This window comes from Nycticebus coucang, chromosome 3, assembly GCF_027406575.1.
Source record: "Nycticebus coucang isolate mNycCou1 chromosome 3, mNycCou1.pri, whole genome shotgun sequence".
Taxonomy (NCBI): Eukaryota; Metazoa; Chordata; class Mammalia; order Primates; family Lorisidae; genus Nycticebus; species Nycticebus coucang.
In genome coordinates, this window is record NC_069782.1 from 11,708,162 (window position 1) to 11,728,005 (window position 19,844).

The 19,844-nt window shown below is 47.8% G+C and overlaps 1 protein-coding gene across 2 annotated transcripts in view; it reads left to right on the top strand.

Annotated features, from left to right (window-relative positions):
• CACNG2 (calcium voltage-gated channel auxiliary subunit gamma 2) overlaps positions 1-19,844 on the top strand; it is a 122,213-nt gene that overhangs the window by 88,761 nt on the left and 13,608 nt on the right. For both annotated transcript variants that reach the window (XM_053586423.1, XM_053586424.1), the window contains one exon: positions 15,655-15,738. In XM_053586423.1, the coding sequence (XP_053442398.1) occupies positions 15,655-15,738 (84 nt within the window). The remainder of the gene's footprint in view (positions 1-15,654; positions 15,739-19,844) is intronic.

Sequence of the window (19,844 nt, forward strand, 5' to 3'; positions counted from 1 at the left end):
AAAGGACTTGTCCAAGATCACATAGCTAAAAAAATGGCAGAAAGAGGACGACTAAGACTCAAGTTCTCTTGAGAGAGGCAAAGCCACCAGGCCACAAGGCTGTATAAGATGAATTTAGGGCTACTGACACATGACAGTGTTTTCTCATTATCCACCTACTTCTGGGACACTGGGGTTGACAGAGTCACTTGAATAGTCCCCTCTCATAGGATCTAAGCATGTAAAGTGCCCATAACTCCCTGGTCATGCTCTCTTGACACATTGAAGTGTCTGGAGACTATGGGGCCCAGCAAAGGGCCATGACACCTACCACTTACCAAGGATCTCCTAGGTGCCAGGCACCATGCTAAGGGCCCTTAATGCATGACATGCAATTCTCATAACCCTAGGAGCTTTTACAGCTGAGGAGCTGGGGCTCAGAGAGGTTCAGTCATATAACTAGGTCATGCACCGCGGAGCCCACCTCCTGCCTCTGCAAGGCTAATGCCAAGTTCACAGCCTCTTCACTATAGACACACCTCAGAGACACCATGGGGTCAGTTCTAGACCCTCACAACAAAGTGAGTATGGTAATACAGCAAGTGACACAGACTTTTTGTTTCCTGGTGCATATAAAAACCATGTTCACACTCTACTAAGTATGAAATACATTATATCTGAGAAAGGCATATACCCTAATGTTAAAATGCTTTATTGCTACAAAAATTTTAAATACTTTATAATTACAAAATATTTTATTACTTAGCACAGCTAATGATTATCTGAACTTTCTGTGAAGTGTAATCTTTATGCTGATGGAGGGTCTTGCCTCAGTGTCAATGGCTGCCCACTGATCAGGGTGGTGGTTGCTGAAGGCTGGCGTGGCTGTGGCAATTTCTCAAACTAAGTCAACAGTGAAGTTTACCGCATCTATTGACTCTTCCTTTCATGAAAGATTTCTCTGTAACAGGCAATGTTGTCTGACAGCATTTTACCCGCAATAGAAATTCTTTCAAAGTTTGAGTCAATTCTCTCAAGCCCGCCATTGCTTTATCAACTAAGTGTATGTAATATTCTAAATCCCTTGTCAAAGCCAGACACACGCCTTTAATCCTAGCATTCTTGGAGGCTGAGGTGGGTGGATTGCCTGAGTTGAGCTCAGGAGTTTGAGACCAGCCTGAGCAAGAGCGAGACCCTGTCTCTACCAAAAACAGAAAAAGCAGCCAGGCACGGTGATGGGAGCCTGTAGTCCCAGCCACTTGGAAGACTGAGGCAGGAGGATCACTTGAACCCAGGAGTTTGAGGTTGCTGTGAGCAATGATGACACAGCACCATACCTAGGGGTGACAAAGTGAGACTCTGTTCCCCCCCCCGCAAAAAATAAACAAATAAATAATAAATCCTTTGTCAACATTTCAACAAAGTTCACAGCATCTTCACCAGGAGTAGATTCTATCCTTAAAAATTACTTTCCTTGTTCATTCATGAGAAGCAATCCCTCACCTGGCAAAGTTTGATCACCAGACTGCGGCAATTTGGCCACATCTTCAGGCTCCACCTCTAATTAGAGTTCTCCTGCTATTTCTACCACATCTTCAGGTACTTTCTCTACTGAAGTCTTGAACCTCCCCAAGTCATCCGTGAGGTTTCGGACCAACTTCTTCCAAACTCCTGTTATTGATGATATTTTGATCTCTCCTCATAAATCATGAAGGTTCTTAATGACATCTGGAATGGTGAATCCTTTCCAGGAGGTTTTCAATTTACTTTGCCCAGATCCATCAGAGGACTCACTACTTATGGCAACAATAACCTTACAAAACGTATTTCTTAATAAAATTTGAAAGTCAACATTCCTCCTTGATCTGTGGGCTGCAGAATGGGTGTTGTGTGATAAGGGATAAAAACAACTTTCATCTCCATTAGAAGACCTCTTGAGTGACCAGATGCATTGCCAACGAACAGTAATATTTTGAAGGGAATCTTTTTTTCTGAGAGGGAGGTCTCAACAGAGGACTTGAAATACTCAGTAAACAGATGTTCTACCATCAGGGTTTTTTGGCCCATTTATAGAGCACAGGCAGAGTAGCACAATTCCCAAGGGATTGAGGGTTTTCAGAATGACAAATGAGCCCTGGCTTCAACTTAAACTCACCAGCTGCATTGCTCCTAACAAGAGAGTCAGCCTATTGTTCTTTGAAGCTCTGGAGTCAGGCATTGACTTGTCCTCCAACTTCTGCTACCAGAAAACGTTTCTTCTGCAGCTTCCTTCCCCTCTTGGCCTTCATAGAATTGAAGGCAGGTAGGGCCTTTGTTTGGATTAGGGTTTGGCTTAAGGGGAGGTTGTGGCTGGTTTGTTCTTCTATCTAGACCACTAAAACTTTCTCCATATCAGCAATAAGGCTGTTTTGCTTTCTTATCATTCACGTGCTCACTGGAGTAGCATTTTTAATTTCCTCCATGAATTTTTCCTTTGCATTTACACTTGGCTAACTGTTTGGCACAAGAGACCCAGCTCGCAGCCTGCCTCAGCTTTCAACATGCCTTCCTCGCTGAGCTTAATCATTTCTAGCTTTTGATTTAAAGCGAGCGATGTGCAACTCTTCCTTGCACTTGAACACTTAGAAGCCATGATAGGCTTATTAATTGGCCTCATTTCAATATCGTTGTGTCTCAGGGAATAGGGAGGCCCTCGGAGAGGGAGAGAGACGAGGAAGTGGAGGAAGTGGAGCAGTCAGAACACATGACATTCACCAGTTACATTCACCATCTTAAAGGGGTGCAGTTCGTGGTGCCCCAAAACTGTTACAATGGTAACATCAGAGATCACTGATCGCAGATTACCATAACAGATTTAATCATGATGAAAAAGTCTGAAACACTGCAAGGCTTACCAAAATGTGGCTCAGACATGAAGCAAGCATGTGCTGTAGGGAAGTGGTCCCAAAAGACTTACTTGACTCAGGGTTGTCACAAACCTTCAATTTTTAAACAACACATGTCTGAGAAACATAATAAGCCCAATAAAACAAGGTGCGCCTGCAGTGGGAGCCGAACCAAAGTGAACTATATTTGGGAAGGTTCATGGCCCATGACAACTCCCAAACCCACAGGTCGGTTCATGGATTACACTTTAGGTTGGCTGAGTGGAGACCCCTTCACCTCATCAGGAACAGGTTTTCAATGTAGTGTAAATGGGTATGAGGCTTTCCTGGGCACTGTGGAAGCTGCCAGGGCGTGTGTTTGCTCCTGCCCCCCGGGAGCCTGCTCTGGTGTCAGCAGTACCCCTAGAAGCAGAGCTGTGAGGCTGTGACAAAAGTTCGGAACTCAGATCCTTGTAAGTTCACAGTTTTGGTGCCATCAGGCCTACCTCAACCCACCCACCAGATAGAGCAAAACCGAGTCAGTCCTGCCAGGCTGATACCTCCTCCCCATGCACCCCCAGGACTCCCACCCCAGCACTGCCCCCCATTCTGTGACCCCAACCACCATCCCCAGCGGCCTCTTCCACAATAAGCACCCACAGATCTTGATTTATCTTCAATGGGATCTGTTAGGTTCTTCCTTTGTCTGAGGCCAAACCCAGCATCTGATACCCCTTTCCTAGCTCCCTCTGTCCCAGGCTGACTTACCCAGGCACATATTCATCCTCAATTATATCCCTCAGACCCCTTTTGCCTGTCCAAGGCAACAGCTGGCACTGAACCTTAGTAGAGCTTACCCTGAACAAAGAAGTTGTGAGGAACACTGAGACATCTTTAATTTATTCATTCATTCAATTATTCAGTGGGTATTTAATGAGCATCTATTACATGCCAAGCACTGAGGGTTCAACAGATTGCCTTCTTTAAAATGTGAGTTTTAAACATGTGTTTAATATTAAATGCATATAAAAGGCTAACAATCAACCAAATGAAAAGGCAACCTGCAGATTGGGAGAAAATATATGCAAAGCATATATCAGATGAGGGGTTAATAGCCAGGATTTGTAAGGATCTCATACAACTTAATAGCAAGAAAACATATAATGCAATTTAAAAATGGGCAAGGGATTCGAATAGATATTTCTCCAAGGCTATTTAAACATGTCCAACAGGTACTTCAAAAGGTGTCATACATCATTAATCACCAGGAGAATGCAAATCAAAACCACCATGAGATACCACCACACACATGCTATTATCAAAATGACAAGAGATGACGATTACTGGTGAGGGTGTGGAGAAGAGGCAACACTTGCACACCGTTGGCAGGGAAATAGACTGGTGCAGCTAGTATGGAAAACTAGTATGGAGGTTTCTCAAAAGATTAAAAACATAACTACCATATGACCCAGCAATCCATCTTTGGTGTGCATACGCAAAGGGAATGAAATCATCACCTTGTAAAGACATCTGCATTCCCAGGTTCATTGTAGCCAAGGTATGGAAACAACCCAGGTGTCCATCGGTGGACAAAGGAATAGAGAAATGATGGCACATAGGTACCATGGAATATTATTCTGCCTTTGGAAGCAAGATACCCTTCTTGCCATTTGCCACACCTAGATGGATCTAGAGAACATCAGGCTACGTGAAATAAGCCATACACAGAAAGATATTTTGTGATCTCACGTATACGTGGAATCTTTAGGGAAAGAAAGTTCAAATATATAGAGATAGGGAATGAAATAGTGGTTGCCAGGGTCAGGGGTGGGAGGGAGGAAATAGAGAGATGTAGGTTGAAGGATACAAAGTAACAAATACATGGGACCCACAAGTGCAAAGATCTAATGTACAATGTATCTAATGAAGATAGATGCTTTGTATTCAGGAGTTTTGCTAAATGTGTATATTATAGCTGCTGTTGCCACTGGGGAAAATGGGTAACTAGGGGAGAAGATGGATATATTAATTGGTTCCACTAGAGTAAACATTTTACATCATGTTATATATCGGTACCTTGAATATACACAATAAAATTTATTTTTAAACAATATATTGAAAAAACTATTTTAACCTGTATGAGTGTATTTATTTGGATTAGATTTGGCCATGAAGTTTTTTCAACTGAAATTAGAAAAGATAATTTATTTCTGTATCAGTTGTGGAGATAAGTTGTCCAGGGCTGGTGTAAGGCTCCATGGGGGCATGGCTCAGATCCCCTTTATTTTATTCTATTATTAATCTATTATGTAATCATGCACCACTCCATTCTCAAGGTTGTCTCATGCCATGAGGAGAGGAATGAGAAGGGCATGACCTATGCCTTCAAGGACATTCCTCCCAAGTTACACCCACCACTTCTGCTTAACATCTCATTGGTCAGAACTTAATCATGTGGCCACCTCTAGCTGCAAAGGAGGCTGGGAACTAAAGTCTATGTTCTGGGAAGCAGAATATATGTCCAGTCAAAGCTTGAAAGATGGAGGGAACAGGACACTAGGAAACAGTCAGTGGGCTCTGTCACCATAATGTATAAAGAGTAACAATAAGCCGGGTGCGGTGGCTCCTGCCTGTAATGCTAGCATTCTGGGAGGCTGAAGTGGGAGGATTGCTTGAGCTCAGGCGTTCAAGACCAGACTCTGCAAGAGTGAGACCCCATCTCCACTAAAAATAGAAAAAAAAAAAAAAAATAGCCCAGTGTCATGGCAGTTGCCTATAGTCCCAGCTACTTGGGAGGATGAGGCAGGGGGATCGTTTAAGCCCAGCAGTTCGAGGTTGCCGTGAGCTAGGTTGAGGTCAGGGCACTCTGGCTAGCAGAGCAAGAGTCTGTCTCAAACAAACAAACAAACAAACAAAAGAGTAACAATAAAACGAGCACCTGTAGGCTCAGTGCCCGTAGCACAGTGGTTACGGCACCAGCCACATACACTGAGGGTGGCAGGTTTGAACCCAGCCCAGGCCAGTTAATCAACTGCAACAACAACAAAAAAATAGCCAGGCATTGTGGCGGGTGTCTATAGTCCCAGCTACTTGGGAGGCTGAGGCAAGAGAATCGCTTAAGCCCAAGAGTTGGAGGTTGCTATGAGCTGTGATGCCACAGCACTCTACTGAGGGCGACATAGTGAGACTCTGTCTCAAAAAAAAAAAAAAAAAGAGCACCTGTACACTCCTCACCAGGTTAAAAACAGAGCATCCTCCATGCATTGAAGCAATTCGGTACCTTCCCACCTCAGGCAAAACTCTTAAATTTGATATTTATCATTCTGTTGCTTGATTTTACAGTTTTCCAACATACACGTGTATTTCTCGACTATCTATTAACTAGTCTTACATGTTTCCAACTTTGTGAAAATGGAATCATACCACACAGTCTTTTTTGCAGCTCAATTTTTTGTTATGTCTGTGGAATTCATCTGTGTTGACATGTGTCACTATCATCCATTCACGTTCCCTGCTATAGAATGTCCCATGATGTCAATATGCCACCAGGTGCTATCCTTCTCTGACAATAGAAACGTGGGTTAGTCGCATCTCTTTGTGGTTACAAGCAGTGCTGTTAATGAACATTCTCATGTACGTTGCCTTGTGCACACGTGCAAGGGTTTCTCCAACACACGTTTTGAAGAGGCATTGCTGGGTTGTGGGATATACGTCTATTTTGATATTATCTAACAGGCACACACACACACACACATTAACTCCTTCATCATTTGTCCATCTATTCCGTAAACTTTTATCAGGTAGCCATTATCACTAATTAAAAGGCACATCATTGATGTAATGATTTTTCAGGAGACAAGAGACATGCTACAGTAAATGAGTCCATCCGTCATAAGACACTTCTCCATTTCAGAAACATTGAAATGTGCACGTAAGAATCTTAGAATCAAAGAAAATATAGTCACCAGGTGCGGTGCCTCACGCCTGTAATCCTAGCACTCTGGGAGGCCGAGGCATTGAGCTCATAAATTCGAGACCAGCCTGAGCAAAAATGAGACCCCCCGTCTCTACTAAAAATAGAAAAACTGAGGCAAGAGGATCACTTGAGGCCGAGTTGGAGGTTGCTGTGAGCTATGATGCCACAGCACTCTACCCAGGGTGACAGCTTGAGACTCTGTCTCAAAAAAAAAAAGAAAAAAGAAAGGGAGGAAGGAAGGAAAGAAAGGGAAGGGAAGGGAAGGGAGAAAAGAAAATGTAGTCTATTCAGGGAACTCTCTAGAAGAAATTCTACCCTTGAGGACAGACTTGCAAACAAAGCCACCAGAACAGAAGATGATGGAAGCAAATAAAAGATGTTCAGCAGCCTCTCTACTCAACCCAAAGTGTGATCCCCTGGGGGCCTCACAGCATGGCTGTCACCTGTGAGCTAATGAGAAATGCAGAGTCTCAGGCCACTAGGACTCACACCGACTCAGAATCTAACTTCCCATGATCCCAGGGGATTCCCATGCCCATTCAAATCTGAGAAGCACGGCAGAAAGAGTCTTTCCAACTGAGAGCAATCAAGAAAGGCCTCCTGGAAGAGGTGTCTTTGGAGAAGAAGAGAAGGAAAAACTACATTTATTGATTGCCTGCTCTAGTTTAGAAACCACTCTGGGGGAGTTCACTGAATCTTCAGAATGAATCCCCTTGTCCCTCAGTCAAGGATCCATAACACTCTCTTGGAGCAAAGGAAACTGAGGCACAGACAGGTCACATAATGTGCTCAAATCCACACAGCTAACAAGGCTGGGCTTAGAAGCTTCATCTGAGTCCAGAGCCCAGCCTTCCCACCCCCCCACCCCGCATCGCATGTAAAGAACTAAAGTAGCTGGGGAGACAAGAATCGGACAGGAAACAACTGGAGATAATAGGACCAAGTGCTCATTGTTGTGGTCAGCCCCCCGAGTGCTGAGGACTTCAGAGAGGTGACAGTGGAGAGCCAATTCAGGGAAGGGAGGCCACCAAGCCTGCCAGTGCCTGCCCAGCTCTAGCACACAGCAGACACTCAGAACTGTCTACTGAATGAATGGATGGACAGATGAATGACTGAATGGGAAATCCAGCAAACTCACGGACCGCCAAGGCCCTTTTGCTTCAAACTCTCCATCTTTAGCTCGTGCCTGAAGACAGGCCCTGGGTTCCCACCAGAAAGGAGCCAGGCACGGCCCACCCTCCCTAGGTGTCCTGAACCCCGACCGCCTGGGAGGGTCCTGCCAGAAAAGCAGAAAGCCCGGAGCAGAAAAGCTTTAAAACACAGAGAGAGCAGCTCTCACCAAACCCTTCATTTGCTTTACTTAAAAAATTACTTAGACAACCTCCTCCCCAAGCCTCAGCCTGCTCCATCGTGCCCCCTCCTGGCTCTGGGCGCTGCTCTTTCAGCTTCTCGTGAATATGTAGAAAATAAAACAGCGTCTGTTCAGCCCCTAATGACCAGGTTTATGAGGAGCTTATTGTATCTAAAGAAACAAGACAGCAGTTGGTGTGAGATATTAATGTGCTTTCTACAAAGCTGATGAAACCTCCTTTTTAAACTACTTAATACCTGCAAGCTGAAATTCCCGAGGCAGAGCTGTGGCAGCCTAAGGCACAGCCAACTTGGCTTGGCCTTCTGGGGTGGGGGTTCAGTTGAGATTCAAGGCTGATGAACCCCTTGGCTGAATAAGCCTTCATAGTTCCTGGTGGAAGAGTCTCCCCCATGTCCCCATCCTCCAGCACTCATGACCAAAGCTGGTAAGGGTTGCAGGGACAGATGGAGACATCCCTCTTCAGCTCAGCCTGACCTCAGCAGGTCTGACCCCTGCCTCCCCTCTAGCCATCTCCTGCCCTCACCCTCACCCAAACCAATCTTTTTGCAAATCTCCAGTCCCACTAACTTGCATGTCTTTGCTCCAGCCCACCCCAAATACAGGATCACCCTTCATCCAGCGGTGTGCTGGTAAATGTTTAACAACCAGCTCTCTGGGCAGCAGGCAGCTGGCACCTGAATTTGTACCACCTGCCCTTCCCGTGGTGTAAATACTCCTACGGTGGCTGATTTCAAACTTCTAATGTGAGTTGGGAAGAGACAATACTGAAGGGCTCCCATGGACTGCAACGAGCCAGCTCCACACACCACCGTCTTCAGCCTTCTGCTCAAGCCTCGTCACCCCCCATCTCCACTCTGGGAAGCCTCTAACCCCCTGAGACACTTTGTTCCCTCCGGTGTCCAGCACTCCCCTGACTGCTTTTGCTGGAGAGCCCTCCTCATCCCTCCACCACCTCCTCATGCCTTTGCCCACACACCAAGGCCCCTGGCTGCTGCACCTGGCTAACACCTCTCCACCATCTGGGTCCACTCAGCAACCCCCAAAGGCCTGTGTCACCCACACTGCCATGCCTGGACACGCTCCCTTCTCTGTACCCCAGACACACTCTGCTTTCCCTCTGTCACCTTGCTACACCACAGCAGTTAGTTTTTGTCTGTGACCATACTCTGCAGGTTCCTTGAGAACAAAAACTATATATTTCTGTCTCTATGTCCTCAGCAAATTGCACAGAGCACAGCTTACAGTTGGTAACCTAAGGCACAGCCAACTTAGCTTGGCCTTCATGCCGTATAAATGGTAGCTGAATGACTGTGCTCCCATACGGCCTGATACAGAATGTGAGACAATGCACCTGGGTAAAGTCTATATTCTCTGCCTTTCCCCACTAGAATGTCAGCCCTGAAGGGCAAAGGTCAGGCTAGATTTACCTCCACTGTCCCAGTGCCAGCACTCAGTCTCAGCCACGGAGACAGAGCCTGTCTGAAGATGAAGCCAGCTGGGAGGAAAGTCAAACAGAGATGGAGAGAGAGATCAGATTTTGGAGCGCCTGGATCCACCTGTGCCTGAAGCCATCACAACCCCTGTGCTATGGGCTTCTCATGAATACCTGGAAAACGAAACAGTGTCTGTTCAGCCCCTAATGACCAGGTTTACAAGACCTTTATTGTATCCAAAGAAACAAGACCGCATTTGGTGTGAGATATTAATGTGCTTTCTACAAATCTGATGAAAGAACTACAGCGGAACCCTAGGCTGTCATTGGGGAAAACACGATCACACCATTCTTTACTAGCTGAAGTGATGTTCGACAATGCAGCTGTCCTACAAAATTAGCATCCCACCAATACCACGTAAGGGCTGTTACCACCCCCCTCCAGGAGGCTCAGCACCACCAGTGCCAGACTGAATCCAGGGCCCATGGAGCTCTGAGTGGTGCCAGAGACCCGGTACCATCCAGCCAACCTTCACAGCCTCATGGTTGCCACAGGGCTCAGTAGCATTAGGATCAATCCACAGCGACCTCTAGCGCACTTCGCCCCGCCACCCCTCACTCCCCCTCACCTGTCCCTCAGGGACCTGTCCTCCCCAATCTTAACTCCTCACCCTCTCAGATCCTTGCCAGGGGTCCTTCTAGAATCTAGATCCCCATGTCGGCAGAATGCCCCACATCTTCCACCCCTTCCCTTGCTCTGATGGAAACCTGGCTGTCTCCAGAGGACGTCACTGCCCCCGCAACCCATACCTCCCTGGCCCTCCCGGCTCCCCACTGCCATTTCCAGACCATTTCCCTGCCTCCTCACTATGTTCCCTGCCTCTCTGAACTCACCCTGACCTGCTCTGCCCAGGCTCGCTCCTGGTTGGCACCATCCCCTGGCTCTCTGCCTCTGTGGTCATCCCTGGAGACCCTGTAGCCAGGCACACGTTCACTCCCGCACTTGGCCTTCCCCTCACCACCAAGCCCCCTATGCCAGTCCTGCTTGGGTCCTGCCTTGATCCTGCCTCACTGGCTGTCGAGTGCACAAATAGTGTTGTTTTCAACAGTTCCACCCAGTGCAGGGGAAAGGGCTGGGGTGGGGGTAGCTCCAGGGTTGGGAATAAGGCCCCACCTCCTCTCCCACTCTCCAAGGATGGGTTAGGGGCTCAGCCTCTTCATTCTCAGGCACTATAAGCTCCAAGGCCCAGTTCAGGCACATCTGGCCCTTCAGATGTGAGGGGACAGACAGACAGGCAGGAATCTTCCTACTGGCCCTGACAGGCAGGACTGGGCTGGGCTCATACCTCCATGAGCATGTCTGTCCTCTGCTGTCCCAGTCCTGGCGCTTCCCCACCTGCTGAGCCAGGCTTTCCAATGAAACAGCAGAGGACAAGTTAGGAGACGAGTTTACTTGCTGAGACAGAAGGACTCTTACTCCAACATGGAAGCTTGGGCAGCATCTGGCGATGTTCCCCGTGTCAAACCATGGTCCAGTAGGGCCATCATTTAGCGCGTAACAGCCTCATCATCAAAAGATCACACCATTAATTTCTAAAAACCAACCAGTGATTTGGGGCTTATTAGAATCATTTGATGAATCATTTGCACTTCAACTTTTAACTGGGTAGGCAGTTTCTTAATATATACTTGATGTATATTGAAAATAAGAGCAAACGTTTCAGTTTTTGTTTTACATATTAATTAGTATGACCTTCCCAGTCATTAAATACCTCAAATATCATTCCTATGTCCACCCAACCTGAACTACCACGTTCATAGTCTTACACTTGCCCTTGGCATTCCCAGTAACTGCACCACTGTCTGACACCCACATGCCACCTTCCAGTTCCCTCCCATGCATCCCCCATTCCAATTCTTTGACCCCACCCTGGGCCCCCAAGTCACTGACCTCACCACCTAGGCACCGCCTTGCTTGCTTCTGGGGGCCTCACTTTCCTCTTTACCAGGAGGCTGTGCTCTTTCATAATCCCTCTCTTCCCTGTTCCCTACCCCGTCTTGCACTCACATCACCAAGCCCCTCTGAGAGAAAGGCGTCTCCCAACTCTACTGCACCTGCACCCTGAATGTGGCCAGAGAATCCCAAGGGGCACCTTTAAGCCACCAACACACACAGTTCATGAGCTGGTCCACACCCCATCCTGCTGTCCTGGGGAAGATTTCACTTCCCTTCCACCTTCCTCAAAGTTCCAACCCTCCCTCGCCCTCTCCACCGTCAGCTGATGATCCTTCTTCCCATTTCATCAGGAAAATAGAAGCAAAATAGAAGAGAAGTGTCACAAGCTCCTGCCTTCCCTCCTACTCCCCCTGAACCGCACCCTGACATGTGGTTTCTGGGGTGCCATCATCACCCTCACAATTGTGTCCTGGACCTCATACCTCTTACACTGCTTCCTCCTCTCTGCAGGTCATCACTTCCTCCCTTCCTACTGGAACATTCCCACCAGCATCACACATGTTATCCCCCCACCACAGAGCAGCCAGCACTAGCCAGCTGGAGGTAGATACCCACTAGCACAGTGTGTGAATGTGGAGGGAGGTCAGGAAAAGGAGACCACAGAGGATGTGTCAAAAGCTCAGGTAGCAGGACCAGGATGTGCAAAGGTCCTGTGGTAGAAGGCGGCATAGCAGGAAAGAAGGCCCAGTGAGGGAGGAGGTGGGTGGGAGGTGAGGCCAGAGAAGAAGGTCAGGGTCAGGGTCAGGGTCAGTCCTTGTCAAAGATGTTGAGCACTTCTCTGACAGCTCTGGGAAGCTGCAGAACGTTTGTCGCAGGAGGTGACATGATCAGACCTGGAGTTTCACAGGTTCACTGTGATCACTCTGTGGGGAGGGATAAGAGTGGGTGCAGAATGACAAGGGGGGCTATGCAGTCATCCCAGGACACAGGGTGGTGGCTGTAGGTGGGGCTGTCAACAGAGATACTGGCAAGTTGGAGAGGCACTGAGGAGCTAACACAGGACTTGCCGTGATGGATGGAGCCCGCGATGAGGAGGAGGAGGAGATGTTGGCTGCGATAACTGGGCTCAACTTGCACAAGGGAAAGCGGGGAGGCCTTTGCCCAGCCAGTTGGTGCCTCCTGAGGATCAGGCTTGAGGGAAAAGTCATGAGTTCAGGTTCACTGCCTTTAAAACATCCACCAGGGCTCAGTGCCTGTGGCTTAAACAGCTAAGGCACCAGCCACATACACCTGAGCTGTCGGGTTCGAATCCAGCCCAGGCCCACCAAACGATGACGGCTGCAACCAAAAACTAGCCGGGCGTCGTGGGGGGCACCTGTAGTCCCAGCTACTTGGGAGGCAGAGGCAGGAGAATCACTTGAGCCCAGGAGTTGGAGGTTGCTGTGAGCTGTGACTCTACCCAGGGTGACAGCTCGAGGCTCTGTCTCAAAGAAAAAAAAAAAACATCCAACAGGAGACCTTGACTAGGCAGCTGGATATCTGGGTCTGAGCCTCAGAGGGGTGGTCTGGGCTGCCGCTTACATCCCGCGGGCTCTCCCCCATATCTCTTGAGCCCTTCTTCTTCCGTGCAGGTCACTGGGCTTGGAGCCATGGGGGAGGAGCGGCCAGGCTGCATGGGGAACGAAGCAGGTGTGGCCCACCCGGAGGAAGCCAGGTCCTCTGGGTTGAGCTCATCCCCAATTTGTTAGGCGCCTCCAGGCATGTCAGTAATGCTTTCAAGCCTCACCTCCTGCACATAGGCCTTATAAAGGCTCAGAGCTGCTGAAATATTTGTCAGGTTGAATTGAAAGAAAGTGCTTTGCAAAGTGCTTTTCAAATACACTGATTTGTAATTTTAACAATAGGGAGAATTTTTTTTATCCTAGCAGCTGTATGAAGACTTTTCTCCTAGGGAAGGAAGAGAGGGTGTGTGGCTGGATCACACTTACCAGGGGATAAGTGACCAGGCAGGGGAGAAGAGGCTGAGACACGGGAGAGCAAACGGAAGACCACGGGTGGGGGAAGAGGGCCCGAACGCGAGGAGAAGAAACCTGCCCAAGGGGACCTTTTCCAGTGGCCCTACAAAGCTCCAGTAAAGTTACCAGAAGTCCTAGTATGCTCTGGAGAAATGGTTTTTCTTGCAGAAGTCAGGGAAGTTGGTAAACTTGGTCTAGGGAAAGCTCATGTGTGAGCTGGGGGCAGGGGATTCAAATATTTTCTCTGTAATATGTAGCATACTTATTAGAAATACAAAAAATGCTTATATTTATATGTAGTAATATATAGTATGTGTACAAAGTTCAACAATTAAGGTCACGAACTCATCCTAGAAAAAGTGCTACATACCTCATTACTGAATATCACTATGGTCACCAGATGGCCAAGGGGAGCACTTTGAAGATGACAGTAGTGACAGTAAATAATTAGGTAAGCAGCATTTTTTCTAGGATGAGTTTACAAACTTAACTGTCCAACCTCGTCTACAAGTATATGCAATATATACAAGTCTACGTAATAATGCATTAAAATTCCTAAATAGGTTGCTGTGAGCCATGTGACGCCACAGCACTCTACCTGAGGGCGGTACAGTGAGACTCTGTCTCTACAAAAAAAAAAAAAATTCCTAAATAATATCTATGGACGTAATAGGATTTCCTCCCATTTTATGAGATAAGAAATCTTGGAACTGTAAGAAAGTACATTGCTAACATGTATCAGGACTGCACTAATTAGGTACTTGTAATACCAGCTACTAGGTCAGCGGCTGAGTATAGTCAAAGTCCATTTCTTTCTTACATCAATGACCCCAGAGACTTACTAAACGTGCCAGGCACTGTTCTGAGTATTTTGCATGTTCTGATCAGCTCGGTTCATCTTCACAACAACCTGTAAGGGAAGAATTCTTATCTCCACTTTCAGATGGAGTCAACTCAGTGAAGCTGAGCTGGCCCCAGGCAGTGTAGCTACAGAACCTCCATCTATCCGCTGTGCATCTGCCTGACATAGGTCCAACTCTTTTTCTATTCCAAGAAAGTTACCAAGCATTTGTTGTGCCTACGCGGGTGCTGGGAGTACAATGGTGGAAGAAAAACAGACCAAGGTCTCTGTTGTCATGAAGTTGACCCTCTGGTGATTTGCAAATTCTATTCTATTCTTCAGTTTTCATGGATCAGTTTGCATTCAAGAGTCCATGTGCTCACTTGGTGAACCCTGGTGAGGACCCACTGTGGCACCAGGCTAGGATTTCCCCAGGGCCAGTTCTCACCTCCTCCTCGGTTACTCAGGAATGATTTAGAGTCAAGAAGCCCTAATTAGATTCCTAATTCTATCATTTCCTAGCCACAAGTATTTATTCAGATGGTTTGGCCTCCCTGAACCTCAGTTTCTTTATCCGTAAAATGGGGATGATAATATCTCTCTCCTAGGCCTGTCTGTGGTAGAGCCAAAATGAGTTGCTGTTCAATAACCAGCCCCTGGAGGACTCAACACCCCCCAGATTTATTTCAGAGAAGTTGGGGCTGGGGGTGGTGAATTCCATGCAGAGGGAAAGTGTTTCACGGGTTCCTCTAAAGGGCTGTGGGAATGTCTGTCGGGCTCAGTCTGGGGTCTGCCGTCTTTGGAAAGCAATCTGCTGCTTTCTTACATGCAAAATACAGAGTGACTCCCAGCCAAGCTGGGGCACAGAGACCAGCTACTGAACATTCATCGGCCTCCTTAGCAGCAGTCCGCAGCCCAGAATCAAACCTTTATCCCTGTCAAGCTTCAGCTAATCCTCAGATGCCTCAATGCAGGAATGGAAGGCACGGGTTTTGAAGTCTCAGGCTTTAGATCCTCTCTGCAGTACTGTGGGTGAGTGTGTTTTGACTCACCGGGCAGAAGTCCAAACAGACAAAACCATACCTTCCTTCAGGGGTGAGGGAGAAGGCTGAGTGAGCTTCTGAAGAAGGAGAAGTCAGGAAGAAGCAGGTGGGCCCAGGGCCCTCCGCCCCCCCAAGCTATGAGGTCTCATGTGCCCCTTCTCCCCTTGTTTTGCAGGGAACTTCAAAGGTCTTTGCAAGCAAATCGATCACTTCCCAGAGGATGCAGATTACGAAGCTGACACAGCAGAGTATTTCCTCCGTAAGTGCCCACAATTTTTTATTCTCCTTCCTGGTGGTGGATCCTGTCCTTCCATCCTTCACAGAGCCAAGGACCAGGCCTATCTAGAGGCCCCTTGCACAGCAGACCAAGAAACATGGAGCCTCCCTCCTATGCTCCATTTTGGAGTGTGAACCTTCATGTGTGCTGATCCCTCTGCCTGCAACACCCTTCCCTCCCCTCTTTGTCTGGCAAACTTCTACTCATCCTTCAGGTCCCAGCTGAAATATCACCCCCTCCAGAAAGTCCCTCCCGCCTCCTGCATAGGTTCCCAGAGCACAGCAGTTATGATGCTGTGTGAGTAACCATTTCCCAACTCTGCCAGAGCAGAGACTATCATTCTCTGTTAGATTCCCAGCCCAGTGCTTGGCACTTCATAGACACTAGGTAAATATTTCTTGAATAATTAACTGAAGAAACCCACCTTGTAGTGCTAGATTGAATGAGTAAAAGGATCTCATATTTTTTTCTTCCCCCGCAAGTAAAGTAAGTCAAAGTTAAATCCTGTTGTAACAGCTGCGATCTTAAATCCATCTGAGATGTTATCCAGGGAAAGCATTTTGAGGCCCCAAGGAAATTTCAGAAGCATCAGCAAAAACCAACAAGGCTACCTGTTCCCTGACAAAGGGATTTCCCAGAGAGGGGCTGAGAGTCCTTGACACCAGGGACAGCAAAGCCAAAGGCTCTCAGGCTGCCTCTTTCAGAGGTTTGCTCTCCATCAGGAAGAGCCCTCCCTGGCTCCCCGCCTCTCCCCTACCCCTGGTGCCCATCCTCCTCCCTTCCCCTACAGCAGAAGGGTTCGCATTACCCTCCATTCGCTTTCATGAAACATGCAGGAGGCATTTTATTATATGGATTCCCCTGTCTTTTTCAATACTTACTTCTCATCAAACCCAGCTCTCAGGTCTGCCTGGAATCTGATTTCACTGAAAAGCCCATGGAACATGAAGTCGGCCAGGCAGCTGGGAAGAGAAAGGAAGGGAACATGAAGTAATTTATAGATTTTTTTTTTAAGAGGAAAAAATATCATACCGTGCTCATTGTTTCCTTTTATGAATTCCCTCAAAACGTTGCTCTTAAATGGATTTCCTTAAAGGCCATTTGGTTGTGGTTACCTGTTACCTGTTACTGTGTCTGCCGCAGGAGCCTGGCAGTACAGTAAGTGTGGCTTAAGCACCTTCTGTAGGCTGGACCCTGTGCCCAAGGCTAGGGAGGCCAAGAAGGATCGGGGACCACAGCCTGGCCCCAAGAAGAGCACAGCATGTCAGGGAGGGTCCTCGGACATGCACTAGAGATAAGGCCTGGACATAGAAGTGAAGTGGGGAGCAAACGCAGGTCCCACACCAGGAGCCACACTCGTGGTAACCAGTCTCCCCTGGTAGACTAGGCTATAAATGTAAGCACCTGGGGTCAGGAAACAACCTCATTCATTGCTCCCCTATAACAATTCCCAAGATATATTATAATAGGGGCCCAAGAAAATGCTTTTGGTTACATAAAGATCCAGAACTTTTCCGTGGCAATTCCTAACAACTCAATCCCTCAATTTCCTCTTTTTAAAGAGAGAAGAGCTTAAAGTATTTGGTTCATTTCGATGTTGCTGGACAAAAGACTTGGACTCACATTAGCGGTGCAGGATTCCAAGGGTCTGACTTGAGTTAACTTAATCCAACAGTATTTTTTGAGCATCTATAACAGGGGTTGGCAAACCCTTCCTGTAAAGGATCAGGCTGTAAATATTCAGGCTTTGAGGGCCATAGAGTCTCTGTCCCAACTACTCAGCTCTGCTCTGGTGGCACAAAAGCAAACGATGACAATACAGAAGCAAATGAGTGTGGCTGTGTTCCAGTGAAACGTCACTTGATTTACAAAAATGCAGCAGCCTGCATTTGGCAGTTTGCTGACCCCTAGGCTAGACAGCACATACAATTTTTTAAAGCTGGAAAACATGAGTTTCTGTATTCTCTATGAAGCTCTAACCTGGTTGGTGAAAGAAGCTGGAAGACAGGAATGATTTTTCTAGGATTTCCTCTACTACTCCCCATCCTCACTTTCTGATTCAGAAGCCCTTCTGGGGCCTCTGAGGCACCCTGCAGTTTCTCCAGCTCCACCATTGTCACACTTGGCAGCCATTTCACTGACGCATCCACTGGAGACTCTGAGCTTCTTGAAGGCAGAACTGTGACCCGTTCATTTCTGTACCCCAAGCAACCAGCCCAAGTGCCCCATAATGCACTTTGATGACTGAGCAAGGAAGCCATTAGGTGGGTGAATAAGTGAGCACTCAAGTAAATCATGGCCAAATGCCGCAAAGAACAAGGAACTCAGGCAACAGGCTTCCAGGGAAAGATAGCTGGGGGGCCAGGAGGTGGGCGGGGCTTGACCCAGGGAGGGGCGTGGCTGCACTCGGGTGGGCGGGGTCTGAGCCTCTGAGTTAGCTTTGTCTCACCCACCCACAAAGGAGACTGTGAGAGGGGCAAAAGCAGACCCTGTCCAGAGGTCTAGCTGTCTGGCAAGACACCCGTGGACGTAATGTTTAGGCTGCATGCAGGAATAGAAGGAAGTGTGGAAGGAAGTGTGTTGTGCTGAAGGAGACTGCCCCCTAACCCAGACCAGAAGAGGTCATTCCAGAAGTGTTCCCTAGAGAAGGCAGGAACACACTTACTATGCACTGGGTACAACTTTCAGTGCTGGGGGTGCCTTGGTGAAGGTTACCTTCTAGTGGAGGAGACTGGTGATAAGGAAGTGCACCAACGCTCTCTCTTTGCCTTGCGCCCCCTGAAATGGTTTCAGAGAGGTCTGAAAGGGGGTGGGGCGGAATGTTGGGGTGGGGGCGGAGGGCACTTGGAGGCAGGGAGGCCAGTGGGGCTACTGTAGTTGTCCAGGTGAGCAGCGATGGCAGTTTGGACCAGAAAGGGGCTGTGCAGAGCTGACAGGAGCCGGGGTGGCCAGTGATGGGGGAGCATGGGGCTAGAGGTAGGTGGGAGGTGGAAGGAAAAGTAAAGAACAGTCAAAGGAAAGAACAGTCAAAAGGAAAGAACAGCAGAGCCCAATCCACGCATGAGATCTGCTAAGGGAGCCCGGGGGGGGGGGGCCATTTTCCGTATTCCCAAATGGCTCTTAAATTAGTTTCCCCAGAAAAGCGGAGGCATGAAACAGGTGGGACACAACCCATACATGGTCCCTGCTGCTACTGTCCTCTGGAGTATTCCTAAACCCAAGACCCCTGTATAATGAAGAACTGGGTCAAATTGAGCCATGCCTGGAACGCAAATGCCTGGAACCCCTCACACTTCCTGTGAAGTGACAGGGTCCAAGAAACAAGTGTAGCTTCCTCCTCCCCTTGTAAATGTGAGCAATTCATACATTCCACTAAGGATATGGCCTTGGGGGCACTTGCAATCTATAATAAAGGAAATTAACTGGTTAATTATGTAGCATTTTAGACTGCCACAAGTATATGGAAAAAAAATCATACAAGAAAGGAGGATAGGGAATTCCAGAGTGGGGAGGAGGCCAAGAAAGTCCTTCCTGAGAAGTCTGAGTAAAGACCTGGAGGAGGTAAGACAGAAAGCCATGTTGGTATCTGGGGAAAGAATGTTTCAGGCAGAGAATGGCAAGTGCAAAGGCCCTGGGGTGGGAGCATGCCTGGAATAACTGAGGATCAGAACTGAGGCCAGAAGGGTGAGAATGAAGTGCACAAGGAGAAAAAAGGGAAGAGCAAGTGCCAGGAGGTCCCAGGGATACCCCAGATATGCAGCAAGGACTTGGGAGTTTGCTCTGATAGAGAGAAACCATCTCACTTCTGTATAGGACCCTCTGGTCGCTCATATGAGACTCAAAGAGGACCAGAGCAGAAGCTGGAGGAAAATGTAGGAGCCTGCTGTGATAATCTATTTAAGAGGTGATGGCAGCTTGAACCAGGGTGGTAGCGGTGAAGAGGGTGAAACAGGATCAGATACTGAAAATGTTTCCAGGGGACCAAATACAGGATATAAAGGCTGCATGTGGATTTCAAGGGAAAGGAAGGAGTCAAGCATGACTTGTACCCACAGCCCAGGAACAGGATCAGTGTCAGCCACATTAAG